Source organism: Leuresthes tenuis, unplaced genomic scaffold (genome assembly GCF_036924035.1).
Source record: "Leuresthes tenuis unplaced genomic scaffold, fLeuTen1.0.hap1 SCAF_17, whole genome shotgun sequence".
Taxonomy (NCBI): domain Eukaryota; kingdom Metazoa; phylum Chordata; class Actinopteri; order Atheriniformes; family Atherinopsidae; genus Leuresthes; species Leuresthes tenuis.
In genome coordinates this window covers 17,771,523-17,798,186 of record NW_027325371.1, presented here as the reverse complement: position 1 = coordinate 17,798,186, position 26,664 = coordinate 17,771,523, and the positions used below count along the sequence as shown (strand labels likewise).

The 26,664-nt window shown below is 47.4% G+C and overlaps 2 protein-coding genes across 2 annotated transcripts in view; one reads left to right on the top strand and one right to left on the bottom strand.

Annotated features, from left to right (window-relative positions):
- Positions 1-246: 246 nt before the first annotated feature.
- On the top strand, positions 247-15,338 carry flii (FLII actin remodeling protein). The gene is made up of 31 exons (XM_072368140.1): positions 247-398; positions 1,572-1,682; positions 2,320-2,391; positions 2,565-2,645; positions 2,781-3,028; positions 3,153-3,256; positions 3,339-3,514; positions 3,633-3,790; positions 3,893-3,977; positions 4,126-4,273; positions 4,359-4,489; positions 4,962-5,069; positions 5,176-5,280; positions 5,381-5,560; positions 5,673-5,755; positions 5,868-5,942; positions 6,080-6,163; positions 6,297-6,468; positions 6,612-6,719; positions 6,829-7,020; positions 7,221-7,319; positions 7,419-7,508; positions 8,175-8,314; positions 8,446-8,674; positions 8,761-8,915; positions 12,974-13,034; positions 13,124-13,252; positions 13,360-13,466; positions 13,560-13,665; positions 13,766-13,831; positions 13,914-15,338. The coding sequence occupies exons 1-31, from the start codon at positions 336-338 to the stop codon at positions 14,046-14,048; spliced, it is 3,801 nt and encodes a 1,266-aa protein (XP_072224241.1). The 5' UTR covers positions 247-335; the 3' UTR covers positions 14,049-15,338.
- Positions 14,738-26,664, bottom strand: part of llgl1 (LLGL scribble cell polarity complex component 1) — a 26,877-nt gene continuing 14,950 nt past the window's right edge. Inside the window, exons 6-24 of the mRNA XM_072368142.1 lie at positions 25,889-26,051; positions 25,663-25,798; positions 25,255-25,309; positions 24,570-24,724; positions 24,232-24,452; positions 23,460-23,527; positions 22,773-22,938; positions 21,445-21,549; positions 20,606-20,898; positions 20,216-20,366; positions 19,977-20,115; positions 19,591-19,904; positions 19,314-19,505; positions 19,104-19,176; positions 18,837-18,951; positions 18,308-18,372; positions 17,485-17,620; positions 17,328-17,410; positions 14,738-16,937 (exon numbers count right to left, since the gene is read on the bottom strand). Coding sequence (XP_072224243.1) covers positions 17,332-17,410; positions 17,485-17,620; positions 18,308-18,372; positions 18,837-18,951; positions 19,104-19,176; positions 19,314-19,505; positions 19,591-19,904; positions 19,977-20,115; positions 20,216-20,366; positions 20,606-20,898; positions 21,445-21,549; positions 22,773-22,938; positions 23,460-23,527; positions 24,232-24,452; positions 24,570-24,724; positions 25,255-25,309; positions 25,663-25,798; positions 25,889-26,051 — 2,626 coding nt within the window. The 3' untranslated portion in view covers positions 14,738-16,937; positions 17,328-17,331. The remainder of the gene's footprint in view (positions 16,938-17,327; positions 17,411-17,484; positions 17,621-18,307; positions 18,373-18,836; positions 18,952-19,103; positions 19,177-19,313; positions 19,506-19,590; positions 19,905-19,976; positions 20,116-20,215; positions 20,367-20,605; positions 20,899-21,444; positions 21,550-22,772; positions 22,939-23,459; positions 23,528-24,231; positions 24,453-24,569; positions 24,725-25,254; positions 25,310-25,662; positions 25,799-25,888; positions 26,052-26,664) is intronic.

Below are 26,664 nucleotides of genomic sequence, written 5' to 3'. Positions count from 1 at the left end.
TATTTTTGGAAATTCTGTGTGTTGTTTTAGTTGTTTTATTCTTGGTAATGCTGTTGTGTTTTCGGTATTGTTGAGTTTTGTGTTTTTTGAGCCAAAGCAACTGCGCTCGGGATGTGTTGTAAAATTCACGATGACCACTGGAGGGCGCCTCCAGGCTTAACTGTGCTCTTACACGACGAACCGAATCAGAAGGTGGCGGTAGCGTGCTAGAAAGGATGATGGTGGCGCGCTTTATTAACAAAAAGAAGAGTTGTCGTCTACCAGCCACAACCCTCTCTCCCTTTAGACCAAAATAGTCAGTTGAGGGTTGAGCAGCTGACATCAGCTAGTCAGAAATGGCTGCCACCGGAGTCCTTCCCTTCATAAGGGGGGTAGACCTCAGTGGAAACGACTTCAAAGTAAGGACTTTCAGCAGTGTTCGTTAGTTTTGTTTCCGCAGTTGAGTACCTACATTTAGGGTTAGCTTAGCCAAAGCCAGTCCAAGTAGGAGACTCGACAACAAACGGCTAAAGTCGCTGAAACACTAGCATAGCTTAACGCTTCGGTTATTGGGCGTTAGCCATTTGTCAAATTGACAAAGTAGCTGTCCGGTCTCGCCCACAACCAGCCCTCCTGTTGGTTTACAGACTTTAGTTAAGGATAAATGGTTTTTTAAAATATGTTTCCTTTACTTTGTTTGTTTGTTTGTTTGTTTGGAATATTCTGGATAATTCGGGATGAGTCACTACTTCCAATATCACGTCACTTTGCCAATTTAGCTTCCTTTTTTGCTAACTTTAACTGTCTGGGTCAGAAGCACTAGCGATGTATCAGAGCGTGGTTATCAGCGTTTAACTCCGATTAATGTGCGGCCAAAATGAACCTTAGTCAACGTTATAGATCTTGGTGAGTGACTGCGGTCACCCAGTGTTGTCATGACTTGGAATTACATTGCACATGAAAGAGGGGACACCATCAGATAAGGCGAGTCAAAAGCGGCGGATAGTTTAGCAGTATTGTCAGAAGATTTTCTTTAACCACACCTTTCCTGTTGCTTTACTGTGATCATATTGGAAATACTTAGATGTGCCGTTTTTACTTTCAGTATTAGGCCACATTCCAAAAATCCCACACAAATGATGACATGGTTCCTTCTCGTTTGTCAACAGCAATAACTAAAATGATTGTTAAAGCATTTGCATTGGCTGAAAGCCATAAGTGGATGTCAGAATGTGGTGTTACACTGTGTTTATCTGGCATGTATCTGTTTGGGCTGACATGTCTTTGTGTAAATGATGTGAAGTGCATTTTAAAGGTATCGCAGAAATGCAGGCGAAACAACTTCTTTATCTGTTAGCCGGTCAATGTCTGATGCCTGTCTTCAGCCGACAAGGATCTACATTTTTCTTACACAGATTTGAGCTGTATTATCAGTGAAATTGACGAGGATTACGTCAGCCTTTTATCTCATGTGTGCAGTTTTTACATGGTCCTCCATATCCTTCAGCACTGCAACACTTAACTAAAAGTTAGTGCCTGCGTTATTCTCAGCTTGTGTTTTTCTCCCACCTTCCTCTGCTCTTCAACTGCAGGGTGGATACTTCCCTGAGCATGTCAAGTGTATGAGCAGCCTGCGATGGCTGAAACTCAACAGGACGGGACTCTGTTATCTCCCAGAGGAGCTGGCCTCTCTACAGAAGTTGGTGAGACGCTTTGTTTATCATTGTACTGAGCGCACTGCATGCACCTGCCTAAATCTGGGTTTTAACTGAACAATGTGGGAGTAGGAGTCTGCATATTTTACCTGTGCATGTGTGAGTTTTTCTGCAGATACTCTGACTCCCGCAGTCCAAAAAAAACATGCACATTAGATTAATATGTGATTCTGAATTGAAAATGGATGGATGGTAACTTTTATGTAATTATTTTGGTTTCCATGTGTGCCGTGAGCATCCTGTACAGGCAGAGAACTGGACTAACAACACAGACAACCTTGCTTTTAATCTCAGTCTGTGTGATAGGATTACCTAATGTAACCCGTCGCAGCAGAGATCAGCAGGCCGCAGTGAAAGAAACGGATCAGTGTGAGCAGACTTGATCTAACCAGTTCCACTTAGGATAAACAGGATTAGTGTATCTTGGCGAGTGATCACAGTGTCGGTGTGTTTAACTCAACATCTGTCTTAGTTTGATCCTGTCTGCAGTCAGAAAGTTGTGCTTAGCGACATCTGAGCTTTAGTATAGTGGGAACATGGACACCTTAAGAAAAAAGCTTATGGGCTTATCTCGTTATGGTTCATTTGTACATCGGTGAACAGAACCTCTGTTTTTCATCTTTAGGAACACCTTTCTGTGAGCCACAACAGCCTGACCACCCTACACGGAGAACTCTCCAGCTTACCGAACCTGCGGGTAACTGAAAACACACGTGCAGCCACACTGTGCTGTTCTTTTATTCATGCGGCTGAAGATGGTGCAATTGGTCTGTTTTCTGGTGCAGCTGTCGCCTGTTCCTGTTCCTGTGCGTGCTGGTGGGAAATCTTGTGGTGATGGCGTCCTAAAACATGTTTTGTTTATATGTGCAGGCGGTGGTAGCCAGAGCCAACAACCTGAAAAACTCTGGAGTCCCAGATGACATCTTTCAGCTCGATGACCTCTCTGTGCTGGTACGCAATCAGTACAAGTCAACCGGCTTCACTTTTTCACCTACAACCTTCCATCTTTTCCAGCTTTTGTTTTCTGCATTGCTGTGGTTTACAGATTGTTCTCTCTCAATACATTTTCCCTCACGTCCCTTTTAGGACCTGAGTTGCAATCAGCTGACAGAGATCCCCAGAGACCTGGAGAACAGCAGGAACATGCTGGTGCTGAATCTCAGCCACAACAGCATCGACTCCATCCCCAACCAGCTGTTCATCAACCTGACGGACCTGCTGTATCTGGACCTGAGCGACAACAAGCTGGACAGCCTGCCGCCCCAGATGAGACGGCTGGTGCACCTGCAGACTCTGATTCTGAACAACAACCCGCTGATGCACGCCCAGCTGCGGTAAACAGACACCATTTTGTTTAGTTGTTCACCTCGAACCTTTACACCCATGTGATTATTTTAGTTATGGAACAGAAATATGGATCTGCTGCTCTGCTCTGACTGTTGTTGTGTATCTGAGCAGCCAGCTCCCGGCCATGGTGGCGTTACAGACCCTTCACTTGAGGAACACCCAAAGGACCCAGAGCAACATGCCTACCAGCCTGGAGGGACTGACACATTTATCAGGTAACACACACATTCACCTTTAAGTTATTGTAAAATCATTTGTTTTCTACTTTCTTAGCCTCCTCCTCTCCTTCTCTCCCAGATGTTGACCTGTCATGTAACGACCTGACCCGGGTACCAGAGTGCCTGTATTCCCTGGGCAGTCTGAAGAGACTCAACCTGAGCAGTAATCAGATCTCTGAACTCTCCCTGTGCATTGACCAGTGGACCCACATGGAGACACTTAACCTGAGTCGCAACCAGCTCACCTCACTTCCCGTAAGGACAGTTTCTAGCTACCTCCGTTTAGCCGACGTCTTTGTGAAAATGTGCAAGAAGCGAAGTAGTGTTGTTCGCCAAGAGCCGGTTTTAAGTTTGGTTTTGTGTCTCCGCACAGTCCGCCATCTGTAAGCTGTCCAAACTGAAGAAGCTGTATGTCAATTCAAACAAACTGGACTTTGATGGGGTTCCGCCGGGCGTGGGCAAACTGTCCAGCCTGACCGAGTTCATGGCAGCCAACAACAACCTGGAACTCATCCCAGAGGGGCTCTGCAGGTGAGCTGAACGCAGACACACCCATAGCTATTTCCCTTGGATAAAAGCAATAGTCAGATGACAGATTTTGGCCTGACCGTGTGGCTCTGTGTTGTCATCCAGGTGTGGCAAGTTAAAGAAACTGGTTCTGAATAAAAACCGCCTGGTAACGCTGCCCGAGGCCATCCACTTCTTGACAGACTTGGAGGTACAGTACTCCGATAAAATACTCGTATGAGTGCAAGATTTAAGGCGCTTTTACAAGCAACATTTCTCAAGCTTAAATTGAAATGAATGTGGGTTGGATTATTTTGAAATATGTAAAACACACAACTCATTCATGTCTCTTTCTGTAGATACTGGATGTGCGTGAGAACCCAAACCTGGTGATGCCTCCGAAGCCAGTCGACAGAGGAGCGGAGTGGTACAACATCGACTTCTCCCTCCAGAACCAGCTGCGTCTGGCCGGAGCCTCGGCTGCTACTGTCGCGGCTGCAGGGGGAGGTACGCGAGGCTTCATTTATCAGTAACAATAAGTGCCCCTCTTGCCCTTCTCTGCTTTGTGAACGACTCGTCTGTGTGTGTCCAGGTGCCAGCCCCAGAGATCATCTGGCGAGGAAGATGAGGCTAAGGAGGAGGAAGGACTGTTCTCAGGACGATCAGGCAAAGCAGGTCCTGAAAGGCATGAGTGATGTCGCACAAGAGAGGAACAACTTGGAGGTACAAAAACACTATTATATGTCTGTCAAACTGTGTTATCTTTGGCATTTATAGAACTTATTCATAAAGGTCAGCGTTGGGTGGCCTAATGAACAAACCTCATTCCTCTGAAAGGGGGTCGGGCACAAAATGAGTGAAACAGATTGAAGATCGACTGAAGCATATCAACTTCCTGCTTTTTATCTGGTGTAATCTCTGAACTTTTCAATCACGCCTCACACGTTCACTCTGGGAGTGTGAGTCAGAGGATTAGCCGCCTGCTTTCTGTGGGCAGGAGCTGTTTTCCCCTCATACTGTAAAACACGAGTCACTGTCCCCAGACTGATGTCACCGCCGCTCATTGAGTTGAATTAGTAGGAAAACTGTCCATTTACCTCGACTTATGAGTTATTTCTCATATGCTCGAAGCGGAGAGGTGTTGGAAGGAGAATAGCTCAGGTTGTCCTTACAAAGAAATCTGCTATTTGTGCAGGAGAGCGGCGACTTAAAATACGGCGATTTGAAGGTTCGACGCTGGGACAAGAGTCTAGAGAAGCCTCACCTGGATTACTCTGAGTTCTTCATGGAGGATGTGGGCCAGGTAAAGTACCTGTCCTTAGAGTGGCCTCAGCCGAAGTGTAGGCTCCCAAATTCATCCCAGTTCAGTGGGTTAAAATAGTTTTTCAATTCTTTTTGGCCTCCCACAGATTCCTGGTGTAACAGCGTGGCAGATAGAGAATTTTGTCCCCATACAAATCGACGAAGCTTTCCACGGCAAGTTCTACGAGGCTGACTGCTACATCATCCTCAAGGTACCAGCTAAAAAGTATCATCGCATGCAGGAGAATACTAAGCACCCGCAGGGATGTCTCATTAATCTGCTCATCTCTCTTTTTCTCTGGGCCATTGCAGACGTTCCTGGACGACAACGGAGCCTTAAACTGGCAGATCTTCTACTGGATCGGTCAGGAGGCCACGCTGGATAAGAAAGCGGGCTCCGCCATTCACGCCGTCAACCTCAGAAATTTCTTGGGAGCAGAGTGCAGGACGATTCGGGAGGAGATGGGAGACGAGAGCGAGGAGTTCAGCGCCGTACGTAGGACGCCAACAAACACAAGCTCATACGAGACGTAGAAGCAAACGACTCCCTTTGATGTGTTCTGGTGCAAGAAAGCGCTGCTGACAGGTTTTGTCTTGCGTGCAGGTTTTTAACAATGATATATCCTACATCGAGGGCGGAACAGCCAGCGGCTTTTACACGGTGGAAGACACACATTACCCTGCCAGGTAGGTCCACACACAAACTGCGCCAGCTTCTCGCTCTTTTAGCCACGATTCGTTCAGCAGCCGGTTTGTTCGCTCAGAAAAAGGGTTTTCAATGCTTTTCTGCCTTTTACAGATTGTACAGAGTTTATGGCAAGAAGAACATCCGACTGGAGTCTGTGCCTGTTAAGGCCTCCTCCCTTGACCCTCGGTGATTCTCACACACACGCTCACAGCCTCATATACCAGCCAGTGTACACTGTGCCACAGCATGTAGCTCCCTTACAAAATCTGACACATTTCTTTTTTCTTACTCCTGTTTGACATCCTCTTCATCTTCCTCGGCAGCTTTGTGTTCCTGTTGGACACGGGGCTGGAAATATTCATCTGGAGAGGAGCAAACGCCACTCTCAGCGGCACCACAAAGGCGAGGTAACGCACAAGTCGGGTTGCTTTTCTGTTGTTTTTTTTTCTTAATACGTCAGAGAGAGAATTGCACGTAAAAACATTTTTGCACCCTCCCAAAAAAAAAACGTGTTTTTGTGAAACTGTCGTCATCCTCCAGGTTATTTGCGGAAAAGATCAATAAGAATGAACGAAAGGGGAAGGCAGAGATCGTGACCCTCATGCAGAACCAGGAGCCTCCGGGCTTCTGGGAGGTGCTGGGAGGACAGCCGGAGGAGATCAAGAAACACGTACCGGACGACTTCTCTCCTGTCAGACCCAAACTATACAAAGTAAATAATTTCATATCATCGTGTAACTGACACCATTCACAAAGTTCAGAAAATGCTCTTCGGTCAGTCTTTAATTCAATAAGTTGGCGAAGCTGAAGTTTGCATGTGGCTAAACATATCTTGTGTGATTGTCTCTCCTGTAGGTGGGTCTGGGTCTTGGCTACCTTGAGCTGCCTCAGATTAACTACAAGCTGTCTGTCGAACACAAAGATCACAAGATCAAACTGGACACCCTGCCAGAGCTCAGACTGGTGCGTTTCTCTGCCGAGTCGCAGCAGAAAAAAGCACGTTTGGAAAGCATGGCAGTCACTCCCCTCCTTCCTTTATCTCATTGCACCCCCGTTTGATTCCTCTCTTCAGCTCCAGTCTCTGCTGGACACCAAGGGCGTGTACATCCTGGACTGCTGGTCGGACGTTTTCATCTGGATTGGGAGAAAGTCTCCCCGTCTGGTCCGAGCTGCGGCGTTGAAATTGGGCCAGGAGGTCTGCTCCATGCTGCACCGGCCCAAGCACGCCTGCGTCACCCGCAACCTCGAGGGCACCGAGACCCAGGTAACCTTTCAAATGGGCTATGATTAGGTTTTAAACACCGAGCAGCTTTTCCAAAGGCTGGAAATGTAACGCTGTTCTGATCTTAAGCGCCCGCTGGGGATATTAAAACAGCCAACAATTTCAAAACTGCTTCTAACTGTTTAGATGGAAAAACCTCCACAGGGACACCGCTTCATACAGTGTACTCTTTTGTTCCTCAGGTGTTTAAATCCAAGTTTAAGAACTGGGACGATGTGTTGAAGGTGGACTACACCAGAGCTGCTGAGACTGTACAACAAAAAGATAACCTGCAGGGCAAGGTGAGTTCAGGTTTAACAGGAACTCCAAGAGCAGCTGCAGGTCATGTTTGCGTGTCTGTAACAGCATGTAAACGGTGTGTTTAACGTGTCGTCTCGCAGGTGAAGAAGGACGCAGAGCAGAAAGACCAGATGAAAGCAGACCTCACAGCCCTCTTCCTCCCCAGGCAACCCCCCATGCCCCTCACTGAAGTAATGCAGCCACTTCTGCGCTGCTATTGTGACGCTAACACAATCCTCCCTTCTCCCTTTACACACACACACACACACACACATACATACATGCATACATACATACACACACGCATACATATCTATGTATATACATACATGCATACAGGATGTGATTTGTGAAAAAACCAGAAGGGGGGATCATTTTAAGAAACATTTTATTCAGAAAATTGACCACACAACAGTGTGAAAACATGAAAACTGTTGATTCTTGTGTAGATAAAACGTACACTTAGAATACATAACATAGGCGGTAGGTAGGCCTATTTTGAACGTGAACTTAACCACTGCATTTGCACAAATATTTTCTCAAAAGCTTGTTTTTAGATTTGCTACATAAAAATAATTGATTCTTTCCTGATATCAGTTCAACAGAAAACATGAAATGCCACAATGTGCTGTCATGTGTTGTTTTTTTTTTTTTTAAATGGTTAATCGGGTAGACTATAGGTCAGACTATGAAAACAGTCTGCATACACACACATACACAAACATATACAAGTACATACACAAAAATATACATATACATACATACATATACACAGCCCTCTTCCTCCCCAGGCAGCCCCTCACTGCTCTGCGCTGTTATTGTCACTCTAACACAATCCTCCCTTCTCACATGTCCAGGCTGAACAACTGATGGAGGAGTGGAACGAGGACCTGGAGGGCATGGAAGGATTTGTATTGGAGGGAAAGAAGTTTGCTCGCCTGGCTGAGGAGGAGTTTGGACACTTCCACACCCAGGACTGTTACGTCTTCCTCTGCAGGTGAGTGAGTGTGTGTGTGTGTGTGTTAGTGTAACTGGGACATCAAGAAATACTAAAATGTTGCTTTTTGACATACCTGGTCAGTAAGAAGTTATCTGCCGCACCGTACTTTAATATCACTGTTTTTTTAGATACTGGGTCCCGGTGGAGTATGAGGAAGATGAGAAAGACAAGAAGGAGGGTGAGGGAGGAGGAGGAGGAGGTGGAGGAAAAGATGAGGAGGAGGAGAAACAGCCTGAGGAGGACTTCCAGTGTGTGGTGTATTTCTGGCAGGGCAGGCAGGCCTCCAACATGGGCTGGCTCACCTTCACCTTCTCCCTACAGAAGAAGTTTGAGAGTCTTTTCCCGGGAAAACTCAAGGCAAGAAGTAGATTTCAACACCTCGATACATGGTGTTAATTCTAGTTGAGAGTTGTGCTGAACTGATGTTGTGCTCCGCCTTTTAGGTGGTGCGGATGACCCAGCAGCAGGAGAACCTCAAGTTCCTGTCCCATTTCAAGAGGAAGTTCATCATCCACAAAGGGAAAAGGAAACAGAAGACCGACTCTGCCCAGCCGTCTCTCTACCACATACGCACAAACGGCAGCGCACTTTGCACCAGGTACACTTACGCACCAGGTACACTTACACACACCAGGTACACTTACGCACCAGGTACACTTACGCACACCAGGTACACTTACACACACCAGGCACACTTACTCACACCAGGTACACTTACTCACACCAGGCACACTTACTCACACCAGGTACACTTACACACACGAGGTACACTTACACACACCAGGTACATTTACACACACCAGGTACACTTACACACACCAGGTACACTGACACACACCAGGTACACTTACACACACCAGGTACACTTACACACACCAGGCACACTTACTCACACCAGGTACACTTACTCACACCAGGCACACTTACTCACACCAGGTACACTTACACACACGAGGTACACTTACACACACCAGGTACATTTACACACACCAGGTACACTTACACACACCAGGTACACTGACACACACCAGGTACACTTACACACACCAGGTACACTTACACACACCAGGCACACTTACACACACCAGGCACACTGACACACACCAGGTACACTTACACACACCAGGTACACTTACACACACCAGGTACACTTACGCACACCAGGTACACTTACTCACACCAGGTACACTTACACACACGAGGTACACTTACACACACCAGGTACATTTACACACACCAGGTACACTTACACACCAGGTACACTGACACACACCAGGTACACTTACACACACCAGGTACACTTACACACACCAGGCACACTTACACACACCAGGCACACTGACACACACCAGGTACACTTACACACACCAGGTACACTTACACACACCAGGTACACTTACACACCAGGTACACTTACACACACCAGGTACACTTACGCACACCAGGCACACTTACACACACCAGGCACACTTACACACACCAGGTACACTTACACACACCAGGTACACTTACACACACCAGGTACACTGACACACACCAGGTACACTTACGCACACCAGGTACACTTACTCACACCAGGTACACTTACACACACGAGGTACACTTACACACACCAGGTACATTTACACACACCAGGTACACTTACACACCAGGTACACTTACTCACACCAGGTACACTTACACACACGAGGTACACTTACGCACACCAGGCACACTTACACACACCAGGTACACTTACTCACACCAGGTACACTTACACACACCAGGTACACTTACACACACCAGGCACACTGACACACACCAGGTACACTTACTCACACCAGGTACACTTACACACACGAGGTACACTTACGCACACCAGGCACACTTACACACACCAGGTACACTTACTCACACCAGGTACACTTACACACACCAGGTACACTTACGCACACCAGGCACACTTACACACACCAGGTACACTTACACACACCAGGCACACTGACACACACCAGGTACACTTACACACACGAGGTACACTTACGCACACCAGGTACACTTACACACACCAGGTACACTTACTCACACCAGGTACACTTACTCACACCAGGCACACTTACACACACCAGGCACACTTACACACACCAGGTACACTTACACACACCAGGCACACTGACACACACCAGGTACACTTACTCACACCAGGCACACTTACACACACCAGGCACACTTACACACACCAGGTACACTTACACACACCAGGCACACTGACACACACCAGGTACACTTACTCACACCAGGTACACTTACACACACGAGGTACACTTACGCACACCAGGCACACTTACACACACCAGGTACACTTACACACACCAGGTACACTGACACACACCAGGTACACTTACGCACACCAGGCACACTTACACACACCAGGTACACTTACTCACACCAGGTACACTTACTCACACCAGGCACACTTACACACACCAGGCACACTTACACACACCAGGTACACTTACACACACCAGGCACACTTACTCACACCAGGTACACTTACTCACACCAGGTACACTTACACACACGAGGTACACTTACACACACCAGGTACACTTACACACACCAGGCACACTTACTCACACCAGGTACACTTACACACACCAGGCACACTTACTCACACCAGGTACACTTACTCACACCAGGTACACTTACACACACGAGGTACACTTACACACACCAGGTACATTTACACACACCAGGTACACTTACACACCAGGTACACTTACACACACCAGGTACACTTACACACACGAGGTACACTTACACACACCAGGTACACTTACACACCAGGTACACTTACACACACGAGGTACACTTACACACACCAGGTACATTTACACACACCAGGTACACTTACACACCAGGTACACTTACACACACCAGGCACACTGACACACACCAGGTACACTTACACACACCAGGTACACTTACACACACCAGGTACACTTACACACACCAGGTACACTTACACACACCAGGTACACTTACACACACCAGGTACACTTACACACACCAGGTACACTGACACACACCAGGTACACTTACTCACACCAGGCACACTTACACACACCAGGCACACTTACACACACCAGGTACACTTACACACACCAGGTACATTTACACACCAGGTACACTTACACACACCAGGCACACTTACACACACCAGGTACATTTACACACACCAGGTACACTTACACACACCAGGTACACTTACACACACCAGGTACACTGACACACACCAGGTACACTTACTCACACCAGGCACACTTACACACACCAGGCACACTTACACACACCAGGTACACTTACACACACCAGGTACATTTACACACCAGGTACACTTACACACACCAGGCACACTTACACACACCAGGTACACTTACTCACACCAGGCACACTTACACACACCAGGCACACTTACACACACCAGGTACATTTACACACACCAGGTACACTTACACACCAGGTACACTTACACACACCAGGCACACTTACACACACCAGGTACACTTACACACACCAGGCACACTTACACACACCAGGTACACTTACACACACCAGGTACACTTACACACACCAGGCACACTTACACACACCAGGTACACTGACACACACCAGGTACACTTACGCACACCAGGTACACTGACACACCAGGTACACTGACACACCAGGTACACTTACACACACCAGGTACACTTACACACACCAGGTACACTTACGCACACCAGGTACACTTACTCACACCAGGTACACTTACTCACACCAGGCACACTTACACACACCAGGCACACTTACACACACCAGGCACACTTACACACACCAGGTACACTTACACACACCAGGTACACTTACACACACCAGGTACATTTACACACACCAGGTACACTTACACACCAGGTACACTTACACACACCAGGCACACTTACACACACCAGGTACACTTACACACACCAGGTACACTGACACACACCAGGTACACTTACGCACACCAGGTACACTGACACACACGGTACACTTACACACACCAGGTACACTTACACACACCAGGTACACTTACACACACCAGGTACACTTACGCACACCAGGTACACTTACGCACACTTACGCACACCAGGCACACTTACGCACACCAGGCACACTTACGCACACCAGGCACACTGACGCACACCAGGCACACTGACGCACACCAGGCACACTGACGCACACCAGGCACACTGACGCACACCAGGCACACTGACGCACACCAGGCACACTGACGCACACCAGGCACACTGACGCACACCAGGCACACTGACGCACACCAGGCACACTGACGCACACCAGGCACACTGACGCACACCAGGCACACTGACGCACACCAGGCACACTGACGCACACCAGGCACACTGACGCACACCAGGCACACTTACGCACACCAGGCACACTTACACACCAGCACAGGTTTAAAGACGTCTTATTGTTTTTTAATCCTTGATTCCAATCGTAAGAGAAAATGTAAACCCAATAAATAATGACGCTGTGTATTCTGTCATTCATTGTTGTCTGTCTGACATTGTAGTTATTTATTTTTTAAAGAAAGGTCTTTGCTGAACATTTTATTTCCCCGTTTTTCTCCTTTAGGACCATCCAGATTGGCACAGATTCCAGCAACCTCAACTCCGAGTTCTGCTTCGTCCTCAAGGTTTGAATACTTCAAAACCTCCCCTGAAAACACACTAAAGACGCCTCAGACTTGTTGGCTTTGAATCACGCGCCACGTGTTACCTGCAGGTACCATTTGAGAGCACAGACAACCAGGGCATCGTCTACACCTGGGTGGGCCGAGCCGCCGACCCCGACGAGGCCAAGCTGGCCGAGGACATCATGAACACCATGTTCGATGACACGTACAGCAAGCAGGTGAGACGCCACGTCCACCGCTCGAGCCCATCTTTGGTGGTCGTTTTAGGTAAGTAACGCTGTGCTAAGCCCCGACAGTTGACGTCAACCATTGATGCGTCTCCTAGGTAATAAACGAGGGGGAGGAGCCGGAGAATTTCTTCTGGGTTGGGATTGGTTCTCAGAAGGAGTACGACGAAGATGCGGAATATATGAAACACGCTCGGCTTTTCAGGTAAGAGCACGTTTGTTGTCTCTGCGGCGACGTGGAGGTTGTACCGGCAGCGCTGGCGTGCGTCACCGTGTCCTCTCCCTGCTCGTCCCTCAGGTGCTCCAATGAGAAGGGTTACTTCTCTGTGTCGGAGAAGTGCTCAGACTTCTGTCAGGACGACTTGGCCGATGATGACATCATGCTGCTGGACAACGGCAATGAGGTACCAGAGCGTGCGACGTGGTTTTAGATCGTCATATTTACTGCTGTGCGTCACTGATTGCGTTTTCGTGCTTTTGTTCCCCTTTTTTTTCTCCTCTCAGGTGTACATGTGGGTCGGGACTCAGACCAGCCAGGTGGAGATCAAGCTGAGTCTCAAAGCCTGCCAGGTGAGTGGCAGCGGACACGCCTGCGGATTGCGTGCGTGTTACTCGCATCGTCCTCACCGCTCCTCTTTTCTTCCCGTTCCAGGTTTACATCCAGCACATGCGCTCCAAAGAGGCCGAACAGCCGAGGAAGCTGCGCCTGGTGAGGAAGGGAAACGAGCCGCACTGCTTCACGCGCTGCTTCCACGCCTGGGGAGCTTTCAAAACCCCGCCCTCATAAGGCCAACCGCCGACTCACGCGTGCTCATCGGATCAATGTGCTGCCATGTAGTTCTCTACCAATAAGATAAGATGTCTCCGCCAGTCCCAGCGTTACCCGAGACTCCGCCCCCTACGTCCTTTTTTTTTTGGCCAGCAGGTTTCTGCCGGTCGGCCGGAAACGAACCTGGACGCATTTAAGTGTAGGAAAACATTAAAGAGCGGCTGGCTGGTGTATGCCTGAGACAGATGGCAAAACTTTTTTTTTTTTTTTCTAAGAAAGCCTAAATCTTAGTGTCGAATGAGAGGAGAGAATTATGTTTAGAGATGAAATGATTCTGAGATGCACAGATTTATAAAACCCAAGGGAAGCTATATCTCCACCCCACCAACATATCGACCTGTTTAGCTGCTTTCACGTGGCTCATGCTGCTTGGTTGCTCGTTTTCAGCGGAGGAGTCTCTCCTTTGCGCTTGGTGCCATTCACGCAGCTTAAAGGGAAGCAGTTTGAGGCAGGAGCTGGTTGATTTTACAGTTTGTACTCGTCTTTTTATCTTTAAGGGACTGAATGGGGAAAACGGCACTGTAATTGTTTTCTGAAGAATGTCGGTTTATACGTATATATTTTCATGTGTGTTTGTGTGTCTGCCCTATGCGCCTTCACTTAAACGGGGTTTTCCCTTCAGGCCCACATTCTGTTTTGTCACCAACTTTTCTACTGATCCGATTACAAATTCTACCACTTTCTCACGTGAAGATACTTCAGACGTTAGCCTCTTTAGACGCGAGGAAGTGTATTTGGCCAAAGAGAGCGTGCAAGTTTTTAGAGGTGGACAGATTTGTTTTACATGTCAGGACAGATGTTTAAAAATGTGCAATCAGGAGAGCGTGGGAGATGGAATCATACTTACGGGCTGCGTTTCAACTAGTCGAGATGTTTATTTTCAGTGAGAAAACGCTTGTTTGCGACAGGTTTGCAGTAGTCGTGTAAAACGTTGTTCTGCAGGTGTGAAATCTTTGAAGTGTTTTGCTTTCCTCAGAATGAAGCGCGTTAGTTAATGGGAGATCATATCGGGCGTCTGGTTCCGCTGATGGTTGGACCAGCGTCACTTTAGAAAAAAACAGCGTTTCTTGTGATCATGTGACCTGTGTAGGGTGCAGGCATTGGTCCAAGAAAAAGGTCTGTATTCACAATCGGCTGCAATGTTTATTTCACGCCTGTTTGAGAGTCTGAATATGTGCACATGCTCCTGATGCCACCTGCAGATGCTTTATTTATGTATTTTCTATAAAAATAAAATGTCACACCACAGGGTCTTTTTTTCTTTCTCTGGTCCTCTTCCTCTCTGTGAACAGATGGTCTCCATCCATCTGAAAGTACAAACCGACCTGGGGACCATGTCTTTAGAGAGTAAATAAACTTTATTAACATTCACAATTCTTCAGTCAAAATGCTAAATGACACCATTAATAAATTCCTACACGTGAAACTGAATGACAACAGAAACAAATTCATCTCAGTTGTGGGTTTTAAGGAGAAAAAACAAGCTAAATGGTGCCGGCCGCAGCATGAAAGGGTTAATCGTGTCACCAGAAAGCGCACCAATGCGACTCCTAACTGTTGAGCTACATCTGTAAATGAGGTCCTTTTAAATTTAGCGTGAGGATGGAGAAGCTATCGTCGGCTTACCGCTATAAACCTGTCTTCTGTGAAAGCTCATCTAGATACTGTAAGACTTTTTTTCTTTTTAAAAAGGCGTTTAAAATACTGCCGATCAAAGCCGAGAACGCGCAGTTTCAGAGAGCGCGCCACACTTTCAGACTGACTTCGCTTACCTTGCAACACTTCCCTGAGTCCTGTCAACAGACTTCTGCATGAGGTGACGAAACGTTAACGTCCGTACGACGTCGCTTTCACCTTCATCCGCTCTTTATTTCTGAATCGCAGAGGAAATACTTACAGAAAATCATAAAAAGAAACCCTAGTTTTCCACGGTAACCTGGCCCCAAGGATTCCTTGTTGTAAAAGAGGACCGATGCCATGAGGTCACGCATATGGCAGAGATTTAAAAAGGAAAAAAAAAACAACAGAGCACCACATTTACTTCCTCCTCCCCAGCTGGTTCCCTTTTAAGCCACATTGTGATATCCCCAAAAATCTGTTTCTCATTAAAACATCTCTTTCCCCAAAATAAGCACACAAAACAGTTCATAGAGCAACAATCTCTGCGATATAAAACACCTTCATTGTCCCAGTACTCAATTATTTCTTCAATACTAACGACAGTTTCTTCCATCCATGGGGAGAAGACAAGGTTTTCGTCGATTTATGCCCAAAACCTCGACCTGCTACAAGCTTTCAGCGCTCATTAAAAAAATACTTAATTTGCGACTCTTTCTGCCTTCCAACGCCACGACCCTCCCAAGTCTCGTAGAAACGGGTAGTGACACAGAGAGCCGGTTCCAGTTCAAACTGTGCAAAAAAAACTTAACACCGAGCCAAGCGTGCCACAGAACTGTGAGGGAGGGGGGGGTAGGAACTATCAACAAAACAACATGGTAGGTCTCTCGTGGAGCTGAGCCACAGTCTCTGGGCCGAGCAGAAAACGTCACTTTTGAGTTCCCGGCATTGGAATCTTCAGCTCCGAGGCCTTCCAGACGCCACGCTGTGCTGTGCTTGGCTTTCTGTGTAGGAGGCGCCGTCGTGTTTCCAAAGTGGTTACAGGAAGAGAGTTTGTTCATCCGGCGGGAGGAATGGCAGAAGACTTCCCCTCCCGGTTTGTGCCTGGCTGACAGGAGAGTGCAGAGTGCTGGTGGGGGGGTGGGGCTCCGTGGTGGGCTGATGGGAGATGTTTGTGGTCCAGCACTGAAATCCAGTCCATCAGAACCGCTCAAGCCCCTCCGAGGAACGCTTCAACAAAACCCAGAAGACAAACTAAATTAAATGATATGCATCGTGTTGCCTGTGTTGTTTTCAGTAGCACCACCAGAGAGAAGCAGAGAGTTTAAAAAAGATGCAGCTGAATAAACACACAGCCACGTGAGTCACACACACCTCTTTTAACCCAGGTAAAACTGCTATTTCACAGATTATCCAGGATAAAACTGCACACAGTGTGGAGGAAACTTATCACGGTCTCGTCTCTTCCTCACTGCCTCATAAAAGCGGTGATCTATGGAGTCTGAACAGCCCTGGGCTGGTTTAACAGACGGTGCGTGTTGACTCTGAGCTCCAGAATCAAACACTGAATGTGTTCCGTTGGGTCTGGATGGAAATGCTTTCTATCCGCGTGTTTCTCACCTGTTCAGTTGATGAGGATGCCAGTCGAGCGTCCCTCCTCCTCTTTCATGTTCTTCAGATTATTTTCGGCCTCGTCCACAGTTCTGTCGGATAAACAAATTAATTCGCAGAAAATGGAAAGGCGGAGAGTACGTGTGAAACCGGCGCCCGCGCCTACGTTAGGAAGTCCCTGACGTCCTCCACAGTGAGCTCCCCGGTGGAGTCGAGCGTGAGGTCAGCGCAGCTGAGGGGGGAGTCCAGCGGGGTGTCCAGGATGGGAGACGACAGGGTGCTCGAAGGCTCCTCCGTTTGTCCTGAGAAGGAAAAAATAACTTCTTTTTTTCCCTTCTTTTAACATCTGGTGGCTGACTTGATTGCGTGTTGCTGGAAAACTAACTTGCTTTAAAAAACAGCTGAGATCATAATTAGATCTTTCACATTCTTAATGATTAAATTTAATAAACCTGAACAAAAACAGGAGTTCGGCAGCACTTCGAGAGCAGTTCAGCCCAAAATGTGGAACACACACAGGGACAAATGGCCAGAAAATGTCATTTACAATCCTGGCTTGGTTCTGGATGAGATGATGACCCACAATGTCAGTAAAGACTGAAATCTCTAGTATACAAGGAATGCATACACACATACATCTATATCTATATATATATAGATATAGATATATTTGAGCTTTAATGCTCATAATATTAGAACATGGAAACAAAAACACTGAAACAATCTGATGTCTGCATGACAGCAGCTAATAATCAAGGGCTCGCTAAAACAGTCTCCAGCACAGCCACTGCTGTGGGAAGGAGGTGGTGGAGCATACTGAGTGGTTACCATAGAGAACAGAGGGGGAACCCTGCAAAGCCTGGTAAGAGGTTCAGAGAGTGATGGAGAGGGATAATAGACCAGGAGAGGAATTTTAAGGGGAAAAAAAGGAGGAAAGAACCAACAAGGGAGAGAAGAGGAAACAAAAAAGCGTGTGTGTTCAGACGTACCCTCAGCCTGACCCATCTGGTTCTTGTGGGTTCCGTTGGCCTGCGGATGTGACATTGTGCCATCGCTGTGGAGACACACAAGTGCATTCCATTTACTTTGGCAGCAGATAGAGTAATGATAGTAATAACATCGGGTCTTTGATTTCACGTTCATCTTAGAATCCTCGAGCTGGTGGGAAGCCAAGAGAAAACAGTGAGAAAAAGGAGAGCAGGATGTGCAGAAGCAAAATGTTTGACCGACTTCTACGACGTTTAATTTACCGAATTATCCAACTAACTACCACTAGTTACCACATTAAGATTTTATCTAAAAGAAAAATTCAGACAAAATCACATCAAATGTTTTTCTGTAGCCCTGTGATGAACTGGCGACCTGCCCAGGGTGTTCCCTGCCTCATGGATGGATGTTTTTCTGTAACACACCTGGTAAAGTGAGCTTTAAAGTGTGGCTCTTCAGGCTGTGTGTGTGTGTGTGTGTGTGTGTGTGTGTGTGTGTGTGTGTGTGTGTGTGTGTGTGTGTGTGTGTTACCTGGCAAGTGTGGGCTCTAGTGGTCGGTCCAGCTGAACGGAGCAGAGCGGTTCAGTGAGAACCTTAGCTGAAAGAGAGAACCTCTCGTACTCTGAAGGCGAAATCAGGTAAAACCCTGCAGAGAAGAGAACCGCAAAGCACAAAAGTGCCATGATGGGACATTCTTAAGAGACACTGACACTTAAGGGAAACACCGTCACCCTAAAGAAGCAAACCTAAGCGACATTTAGGTGTGAAGTGGGCATCATCGGTCTGCTCTTTCCTCACCTTGTCCGTTCTTGGTGAAGACACAGGATGCAATACCACTGATGTCCTCTTTACGGATGCAGTCATAACGCACCTAAAGACACGAAGCAGAATAGAGCTCAAAACAATAAAAATACATAAGTGTGCAGATTACAGTAAATATCTCTGTAATGCTCAAACTTTTAGTTTAAGTGTGTTAACATGCAGGCTGGTGTTCCTCCGTCAGCTCACCTGTGGTCGGAGGCCGGGTATGTTAAAGAGGTGCATGTCTCCGAGGTTAGTGAGACAGACAAGTGTGTGTTCACTGTAGTCTTCCTGAGCAGTGGAGCCGAAGAGTACCAGGGCGACTTTCCTCACCCGACAGCCTTCATGAGCGGTCAGCTTGAACTTGGTCTTGGCGCTCACTTTGGGGAGCGAGAACACCTGAAGGAAGAGGAGGAAGGACGCCAGGACTTAAACATGCTACTTCGTAAGTCTTTCAACCTGTTTGGCATCTTTCAGTGATTACTTTGAGCTGTTCCTCTGAGGCGATGAGAACAGAGTGAGCGTTGGTCATATCCGGCGCGATGGCGAGGTCCTGGGAGGCTTCGTATGGATCCGGCAGCGGCTTCCCCCGCCCGTCCAGTACGGATATGGACACCACAGGAGCCCTGTGCATCAGCTGGATCTCTTTACCCAACACTGCCTCCACACACGCGCTGCTGTCGCTCGCTCCGCCTCGCTCACACGTGCGCCCCGAACCGACGCCGGGAACCTCCAGAGCGTAGGCGTACACACTGCCCGAATTGGTGCCTGCCCAAAGTGTGGGGCCGTGGTGTGTACCTGCAGGGGCCACAGCATGTCGTTAGTGCACATTGTACATATCGTTATAGCCCGATGTGGAAGTAAACGCACCATCGCGCAGAAAGGTGTCCGCAAAGCAGAGGCAGCGCACGACTCCAGACAGCGAGTCGTCTGCCGAGCGGGGCTCAATCCTTCGCTGCACAGGAGCTACTTCCTCCTGCTCTGCCAGAGCAGCATTTGCCTCTTGAACCTACAATTAGCATAAAAATGTACAAAATAAGGGATTAAATTCTGTTGTGTGGCAGCGTTCTGTGTGGCCCGCGTACTACCAGAGACAGGCGCTCCGTCACCTTGCTGGTCGGCGTGGTGATGGCGCGCTTTTTCCCAGAAACCCTGCTTTTGCGGATCCGTCTGAAGCTCTGACGTAGGGATTTTTTCAAGGACTTGACTCTGGACAGGGGACCTTCCATCGCCAAGGAGTCATTAGGGTGCAGGGTGCACCTAAGAGAACATGAAATGGTAGATTTTGAACATAAAACAGCACTGAAGTAAGGAAAACAAGAGGTATGTATGGTCAAAATTATGTTCTCATGTCAACATTTACAGTTTAATCCCAGAGAATAAAGTGAGGATAAGGAGAGGAACATGAATCCAGCACATCTTAGTTCCACTCTGGCTTTGCTCTTTAATCACCAAAATATAATAAAGAAGATTTAAAGCAGCAGATAAATGTCCCGAACCTGGCCAGCACCGCATTTCGCCTGTGGTAGTCAAAAAGGCCAAATCCATGACTGGTCCCGAAGGCGATCAGGTTCCATTCGGCGTGCAGAGCCACCGCTGTGACCGAGGCTGGCGGCAGGCACTGCACCAGCACCAGCGGCTGGAAGCCCGGGGGGAAGGGGGCGGGTTTGAGGCGCGGCTCCAGCCTGTCGTGGCCCTTCCAGGTGAATCCCTCCCTGTCCTGCAGCAGATCAACCACCGACACGTCCACCGAGTGGTCCGAGCGCTCGTCACTCAAACCCAGCACGATCACCTGCAGAGTTTAAGAGAAGAAGCAACGCTATGGCTGAAGGTTTTCGGCTTGGAATCTGCAGAGCAGCACCTACAGCCCCAGAAAGGAGAAGTCAGACAACCCGTTAGCTGCTAGCAGCTGGGACTGGATTTCAAACTTACAAATAACCCATTTTTGAGGAACACAAATGACTTTGAAGGTGAATAATAACTGCTGGAGTGGGAGGTGATCGCACATCAATGACCACAGCCCATGCTAATCAAAAGAGGAAGTATTTCCTGCTGCGTTACATCAAAAAAGGTAGAAGAATCAATGTAACCCAAAAGGGTGTTTCTGCATTTTACAAGTGTGCAGTGCAGAAGGTTTAGATCCATTACAATTTCCATCCATCACAGGGAGGCATTGATTGGTCCGGGGGAAAAAAAATCATTGAGGTGATGTACAGTATTTTCTCACAGCGAGTACACATGCATTCTAATGAGGTTCAGTGCCTCGTGCCTTCGACTCCAATCATTCCAGCATATATATTAAGATGCATGTGGTGGTGATGTCAGCACAGATGTTTACCTGTCCGGCAGTTCCAGCCACCACCAGCTTGTTGCTGTATTTGCACAGACTGATCTTCTGGATACCGAGCCTGGGGTCGTCGCTGTACGGGTCGAAACAGCCCACCTGAACACACCAGCTGGAATTACTGGACTTGAAACCATACTTTTTATCTATTTTTCAAACCATTCGCTTTGCATTCCTTCTTTGTTGTGGTTTCATAATGTCTAACATTTTATAACACAGTGGCTCTTCAGATGGGATGTTACAGCTGTGGAAGGAAGGAAGATGCAAACATCAGAGGCACGTGGTTCGGAAGAAAATATGCCGATTTGTGACAGAAACTAAAAGCTGGGATGCATCAGCGTTAAGTGATCCCAGACGTCTATTTACAGGCAGTGCTGTCTCTTCCTGAACTTTAGCTTCAACCTGAACCTACATCCTGCAGCTTTTCTTCTTTATTAATGGCAGCCTCTCTCCCCTTACTCTCATACAAAAGCCAGGACAATCCTCAGTATCCCCTCATGCTCGGCACACAGACAATATAGTTTGTCCCTTTCTCTTCGTCTCCCACACAGAAACGGTAGGAATTCCAATCCAGTCCCACTCATGTGGGAGTTATGGCTTTGCAAAAGAAAAAAAAGTAAGAGGTTGGTCTCAAACGCACACAGAAAGAGTGAGCTGATAGGTCTGGTTTTCATTAGAGCAGGGGGAAAAAAAGGGAAACGCTCTCCATCCCATATGAGGACCACATTCCTTAACATGAAGCTCTGTTACCCCAGGATACACCAGGAAATATGTGTGTGTGTAAAGAGAGTGGGCGGAAGAAGAGAAGAGAGCAAAAGAAATGTAACGACTGCAACTCAAAGGTCTGCAGACACGCAGATGAGTCAATCATTCAGTGTTGCATCACAGCGCTTCTTTTCAGCGATTTGGGATCCCAGATAATATATTCTAATCCCGCTCATGTGCCCCAACACCGAGAGACGGTGCCGAGCGGAGCCAGTTGGTTTCATCAGTCATAAAACACTCTGCTTCACGTCCCATCTCTAATCTCCACTCCCCGTCGGCTGAAAGCAAGCTGCTCAGCCACGCTCGCTTGTCACGAAACTCGGTTTTTCCAGTCTGTTTATTTAAATGCAACTAAAAAAAAACCCAATTAAACTGGAATCAGACTGCGGTTCCTTCAGAGTCGAGTTTTAATAACAAGAACAATGGGGTGGGTCTGTCTCAACTCCAAACACATGAAAACAATCTGATGAGAAAAGGAGGTGTGTAAAAAAAGACGAAGATCAGTCTGACCTGGAGAGGAACGACTTTAACTCTCCTCTCCTCTCCTCTCCTCTCACCTTCCTGAAGGGAGGCCACTCCTCCTCCTGCTGCATGTCGGGGTCGCTGCTGGTGTCGTGCGGGTCGTCGCAGTCGGTGTGGAAGACGTTGGCTGTGCTCAGCTTGTACAGCGGAGTAAGAGCAACTCCGGACGCGTCCCAGAAACGCACGGTGCCGTCCTCGTGCCTGCAAACGTGACATTCAAATCAATGAGTGTCCCCGGAAAACACCACTGCGGCGGTTGGCTGTGCAGGCGGAACACATCGGCCAAAACCATCAGCTCGCTATTTTGCTTTTCGTTTGTTTATTCATTTTCAACTGTCTGTATGATGTGGATATCAGTTATCCTACACCAGAAGCCCAAAAACCTTTGTCTTTGAGTCAAATGTAGACTCTGTTTAACAGGGAATATCCACATCCTTCTCTGTGCTGCCTTTACTGACTAAAGCACACTTAAAGGAGGGGAATGTGGGAGAAATTTGGCAAAGCTGCCAGCTCAGTGCAACAGCAATCTGTGGGAATATACTGAAGAATTATCATTGAGGATTTTTTAAGCTGCCTTGCTGGGACCCCCAAAATATCAAACCGGCTGATAAACCTGCCAGCAAGCTGTTGGGCTTTGAAGAGGTCAGCTCCATTCCACCTGCATTGTGGGCACAGCCAGTGAGAGTGTGTGTGTGTGTGTGTGTGTGTGGGTGTGTACGAACCCCGTCAACAGCAGCTCCTGCTGTTTTGGTGGAGGTGCCAGATTTTTCCCTCCGCATATTGGCCAGCTCTGCACAAACAGAAAGTGAGAGGAGGCGAATCAGCTGCATTAAAGACTTTTCACATATTGAATTTCACTGAACAGAAACACAATTCTTCCCCTTTCCATGTTATAACGACCTCAGCTCCAAATTCACTACAGAAAACGTCTTCTCCGTCCTCTGAAGCTCCGATTCCCTGCCAGTCTCTCTGGTTTGGCCTCACACAGACAAACAAAGAGCCTTGATTTATGAACGTAACAGCTGTGTGTCTGTCTGCAGGTCTGTGTGTGTGTGTGTGTGTGTGTGTGTGTGAGTCTAATCTGCGACTGATCAAACAGCTGATCCAAGCTAAAAGACTCTGTAAAGCCTTTAACTGCTTACACCTGCTCTTTAAGCTCACACACTACCAGCGGCTCACATTATACTCGTTTCCTCTCCTCATTGTTAAGCTCGGAGCCTGTGAGCTCCGATCAGCTGGTACAATAATGAGTCTATTTATATAACCGTCCTATGAGATAGTGTTAAAAACTGCCATTTCCTTTCACCGGCTACAAATTTAGACAGCTGTGTAACAGCCATATTGTGCTTTAATGTGTTGGGATAAGCTGCTTACGTTGGATTTCCTGTAACTGAACAGCCGAACTGCACCTTTAAACCAGCTTGTCCAATAATCCTGTTGTTCACAGCGCACTGACAACAGGGCTGGGTCAACTTTAAAAATGGTTGTTCTCACCCTGTGTGTGTGCTGCCGGCTCTGTTGGGCTTTGCCAGCGTTCACCAGCCTCTCCCACAGTTTAGGAGGGACGCTGGACATGTGGCAGGAGCAGGTGATGGCTGAGGAGTGAAGAGGAGCAAGGTAGGGAGTTGGCAGAGAGGGCCACCCTGGGGTCTGGAGATCAATCACAACCAGTTCCTCTTCTAGTAACACGACTAAAGCCGATGGCTCATCAAACTCTAAGGGAGGAGAGGACGGACAGCAGATTTAGGGCTGAGGAGGGGAAATTCTTAAATGGAAAACTGGAACAAAATCAGATATTGGACCCAATAAGCCTTTCCAAATCTGAGCCTCACCTTTCTCTTGCTCTACGCTGTGGACAGTAAAGAAGTCAATCACTCGAGATGTGAAGTCCAGAGCGACGTGCTCCTTGTCCTGTTGGATGGTGAGACAGTGGCGGTCGCCATAGCTGGCTCTGGGCATGCCCCCACTGTACAGCAGCACCGGTGAACTGGTGAGGGGGAGACAGAGGAAGGAACAGTTACCTCTGTTCAAACAACACAGAACTAGACTTTCTATGACCCATTTAGACACATCCATTTGAAATTTAACATAAGTTATAGAAAATCAATATGAGATTTAGATAATAGAACCGTTGCTTCTAAAATAAACATCTCCTGTTGTTAGCAACGTGTCCTGCTTACTTCAAAGTCTTCTCAGGTCTGGAGAGGACAACTTCAAGACATGTGGTGACATTAAAAGATCCAATTTATTCTATCGTTTTTTTTCAAAAAGCAAAAAGAGGGAAAACCAAATGAAGAAGAATTTCATTAAAGTACACCCGCACTGATTTTCAGCTGTCCCAGATTAGAAAATAAAACAAAGGCGCAGCTTGGAAGGAGAATTGCAGCGAACACATCAAAAACATTCAGTCATTTATCAGTCTGTCCACTCATCAAACAAAAAGACTAATTTACTTTGAAAATCATCTGGAAGAATGATGCAAAATGGACAGTCTGCCAGCAGGAATCCAACACTCACCCGGTCTGTGTTGTCCTCCACAGGATCTTGTTGATGGCTTTACAGGGAAAAGGACCTGCAAGAGATAACCGCCAACTGTAATAGTGACTAACAAAAAAACACTGCATGAATGCTCTTATTAAAGCTGTTCAAGGCCACGAGAAAAAGAAAAAAAAAAAAAAAAAAACAGAACGTTAAGCTGAATTTAAAGTATAACTTCCCCAGATCTTCTTATAATCACCCCCACCCAAGAAGAAACGTTGCACCAACATTAATTCTCACCACTGAGACACGACGCGTCACAACAGTCATGACTCATCGAGCGGCCTCAGTTACCCGACATCATGCATGACTACGGCCCCGAACGTAAACCCAGGCACGGGTGTGTGTGGAGTGTGTGTAGCTGTGCGCTTTGTGTGCATTTCTCACCATATGGGATGGTGGAGGACACGGGCTGGTGATTGCAGGTGTTGCCGCTGGTAACGGTCCACACAGAATAGCCGCCATCGTTATGGGAACTGACGAATAAGTTTCCGGAGCGCTCCCACACCAGACTCTCCAGCTGCTGCAGAGAGGTTCACACACACATCAGACCAGGTTGCGCAGTTGAATCATACGTTATTGCGCAATAGATTTAGTTCTCTAAATCAAGTACCTGCTTGCCCAGGAACAGCTGGTCAGCATGACGGGTGCTAAGGTCCCACAGGACCACCAGGCCTCGGCTGTAGCCAATCAAAATCTTCCCGGGCTGTTGAGGATGTTCCTGTAGAGACTCCACCGGTCCTAATGATTTCCCACATCTGTAGTCATCTGGCAGACTGGGGGAAAAAAAAACAGTCCAATACATCTCACATCTGTAGCACTTTTCATAAAGGAACTGCTTGACTGTAATCCAGGAAGTTATGAAACACAATTACTTCCAGGTCAATACAAAGTGATAACAGTCACAGAGATGAGAAACATCTGTGAGAGGTTCAGATCTTTATTTAAATTAGCAGCTACGTGTTTTAAGGTGTCCCAAGTTCCATGTATGGGTCACATCTCAGTAAACTGGTGATGAAAACTGAGTGAAAGAGAGATTTAGAGAGGGAAGGGGGGGGGGGGGGGGGGGGGGGCATTAGATTAGAAGAAAGTCCTGAATGATTTAAGTAGGAAGCACATGGACTCACACATGCAGCTTCACAGAAACATTATGGGAGGTGTGAAAGATATTTGCAGATATGTAAACTGCAGAAATATTGAACTGAACGGCAGAACTTTGTGTTCTTTTGCAACACGAGCACCCCGAGGCGAAACTCCAAAAGTGTTGAAACTTGTGTGATATAATCAACGCCGAGCACGGACCATCTGTAAGAACTACAACTACATCACAGGCTGCTCTTCCAACAACAACAGTGAAGTCAACATTAAGGCTGGAGCTTGGGAGCTAGA

What these genes read in the sequence shown, in the direction of transcription:
- flii (XM_072368140.1), top strand. Translation starts at nt 336, where the DNA reads ATGGCTGCCACCGGAGTCCTTCCCTTCATAAGGGGGGTAGACCTCAGT. An exon ending in AAGAGAGGAACAACTTGGAG is followed by an intron (nt 4,490 to 4,961) that starts GTACAAAAACAC and finishes CTATTTGTGCAG; the next exon opens with GAGAGCGGCGACTTAAAATA. An exon ending in TCAGACCCAAACTATACAAA is followed by an intron (nt 6,469 to 6,611) that starts GTAAATAATTTC and finishes TCTCTCCTGTAG; the next exon opens with GTGGGTCTGGGTCTTGGCTA.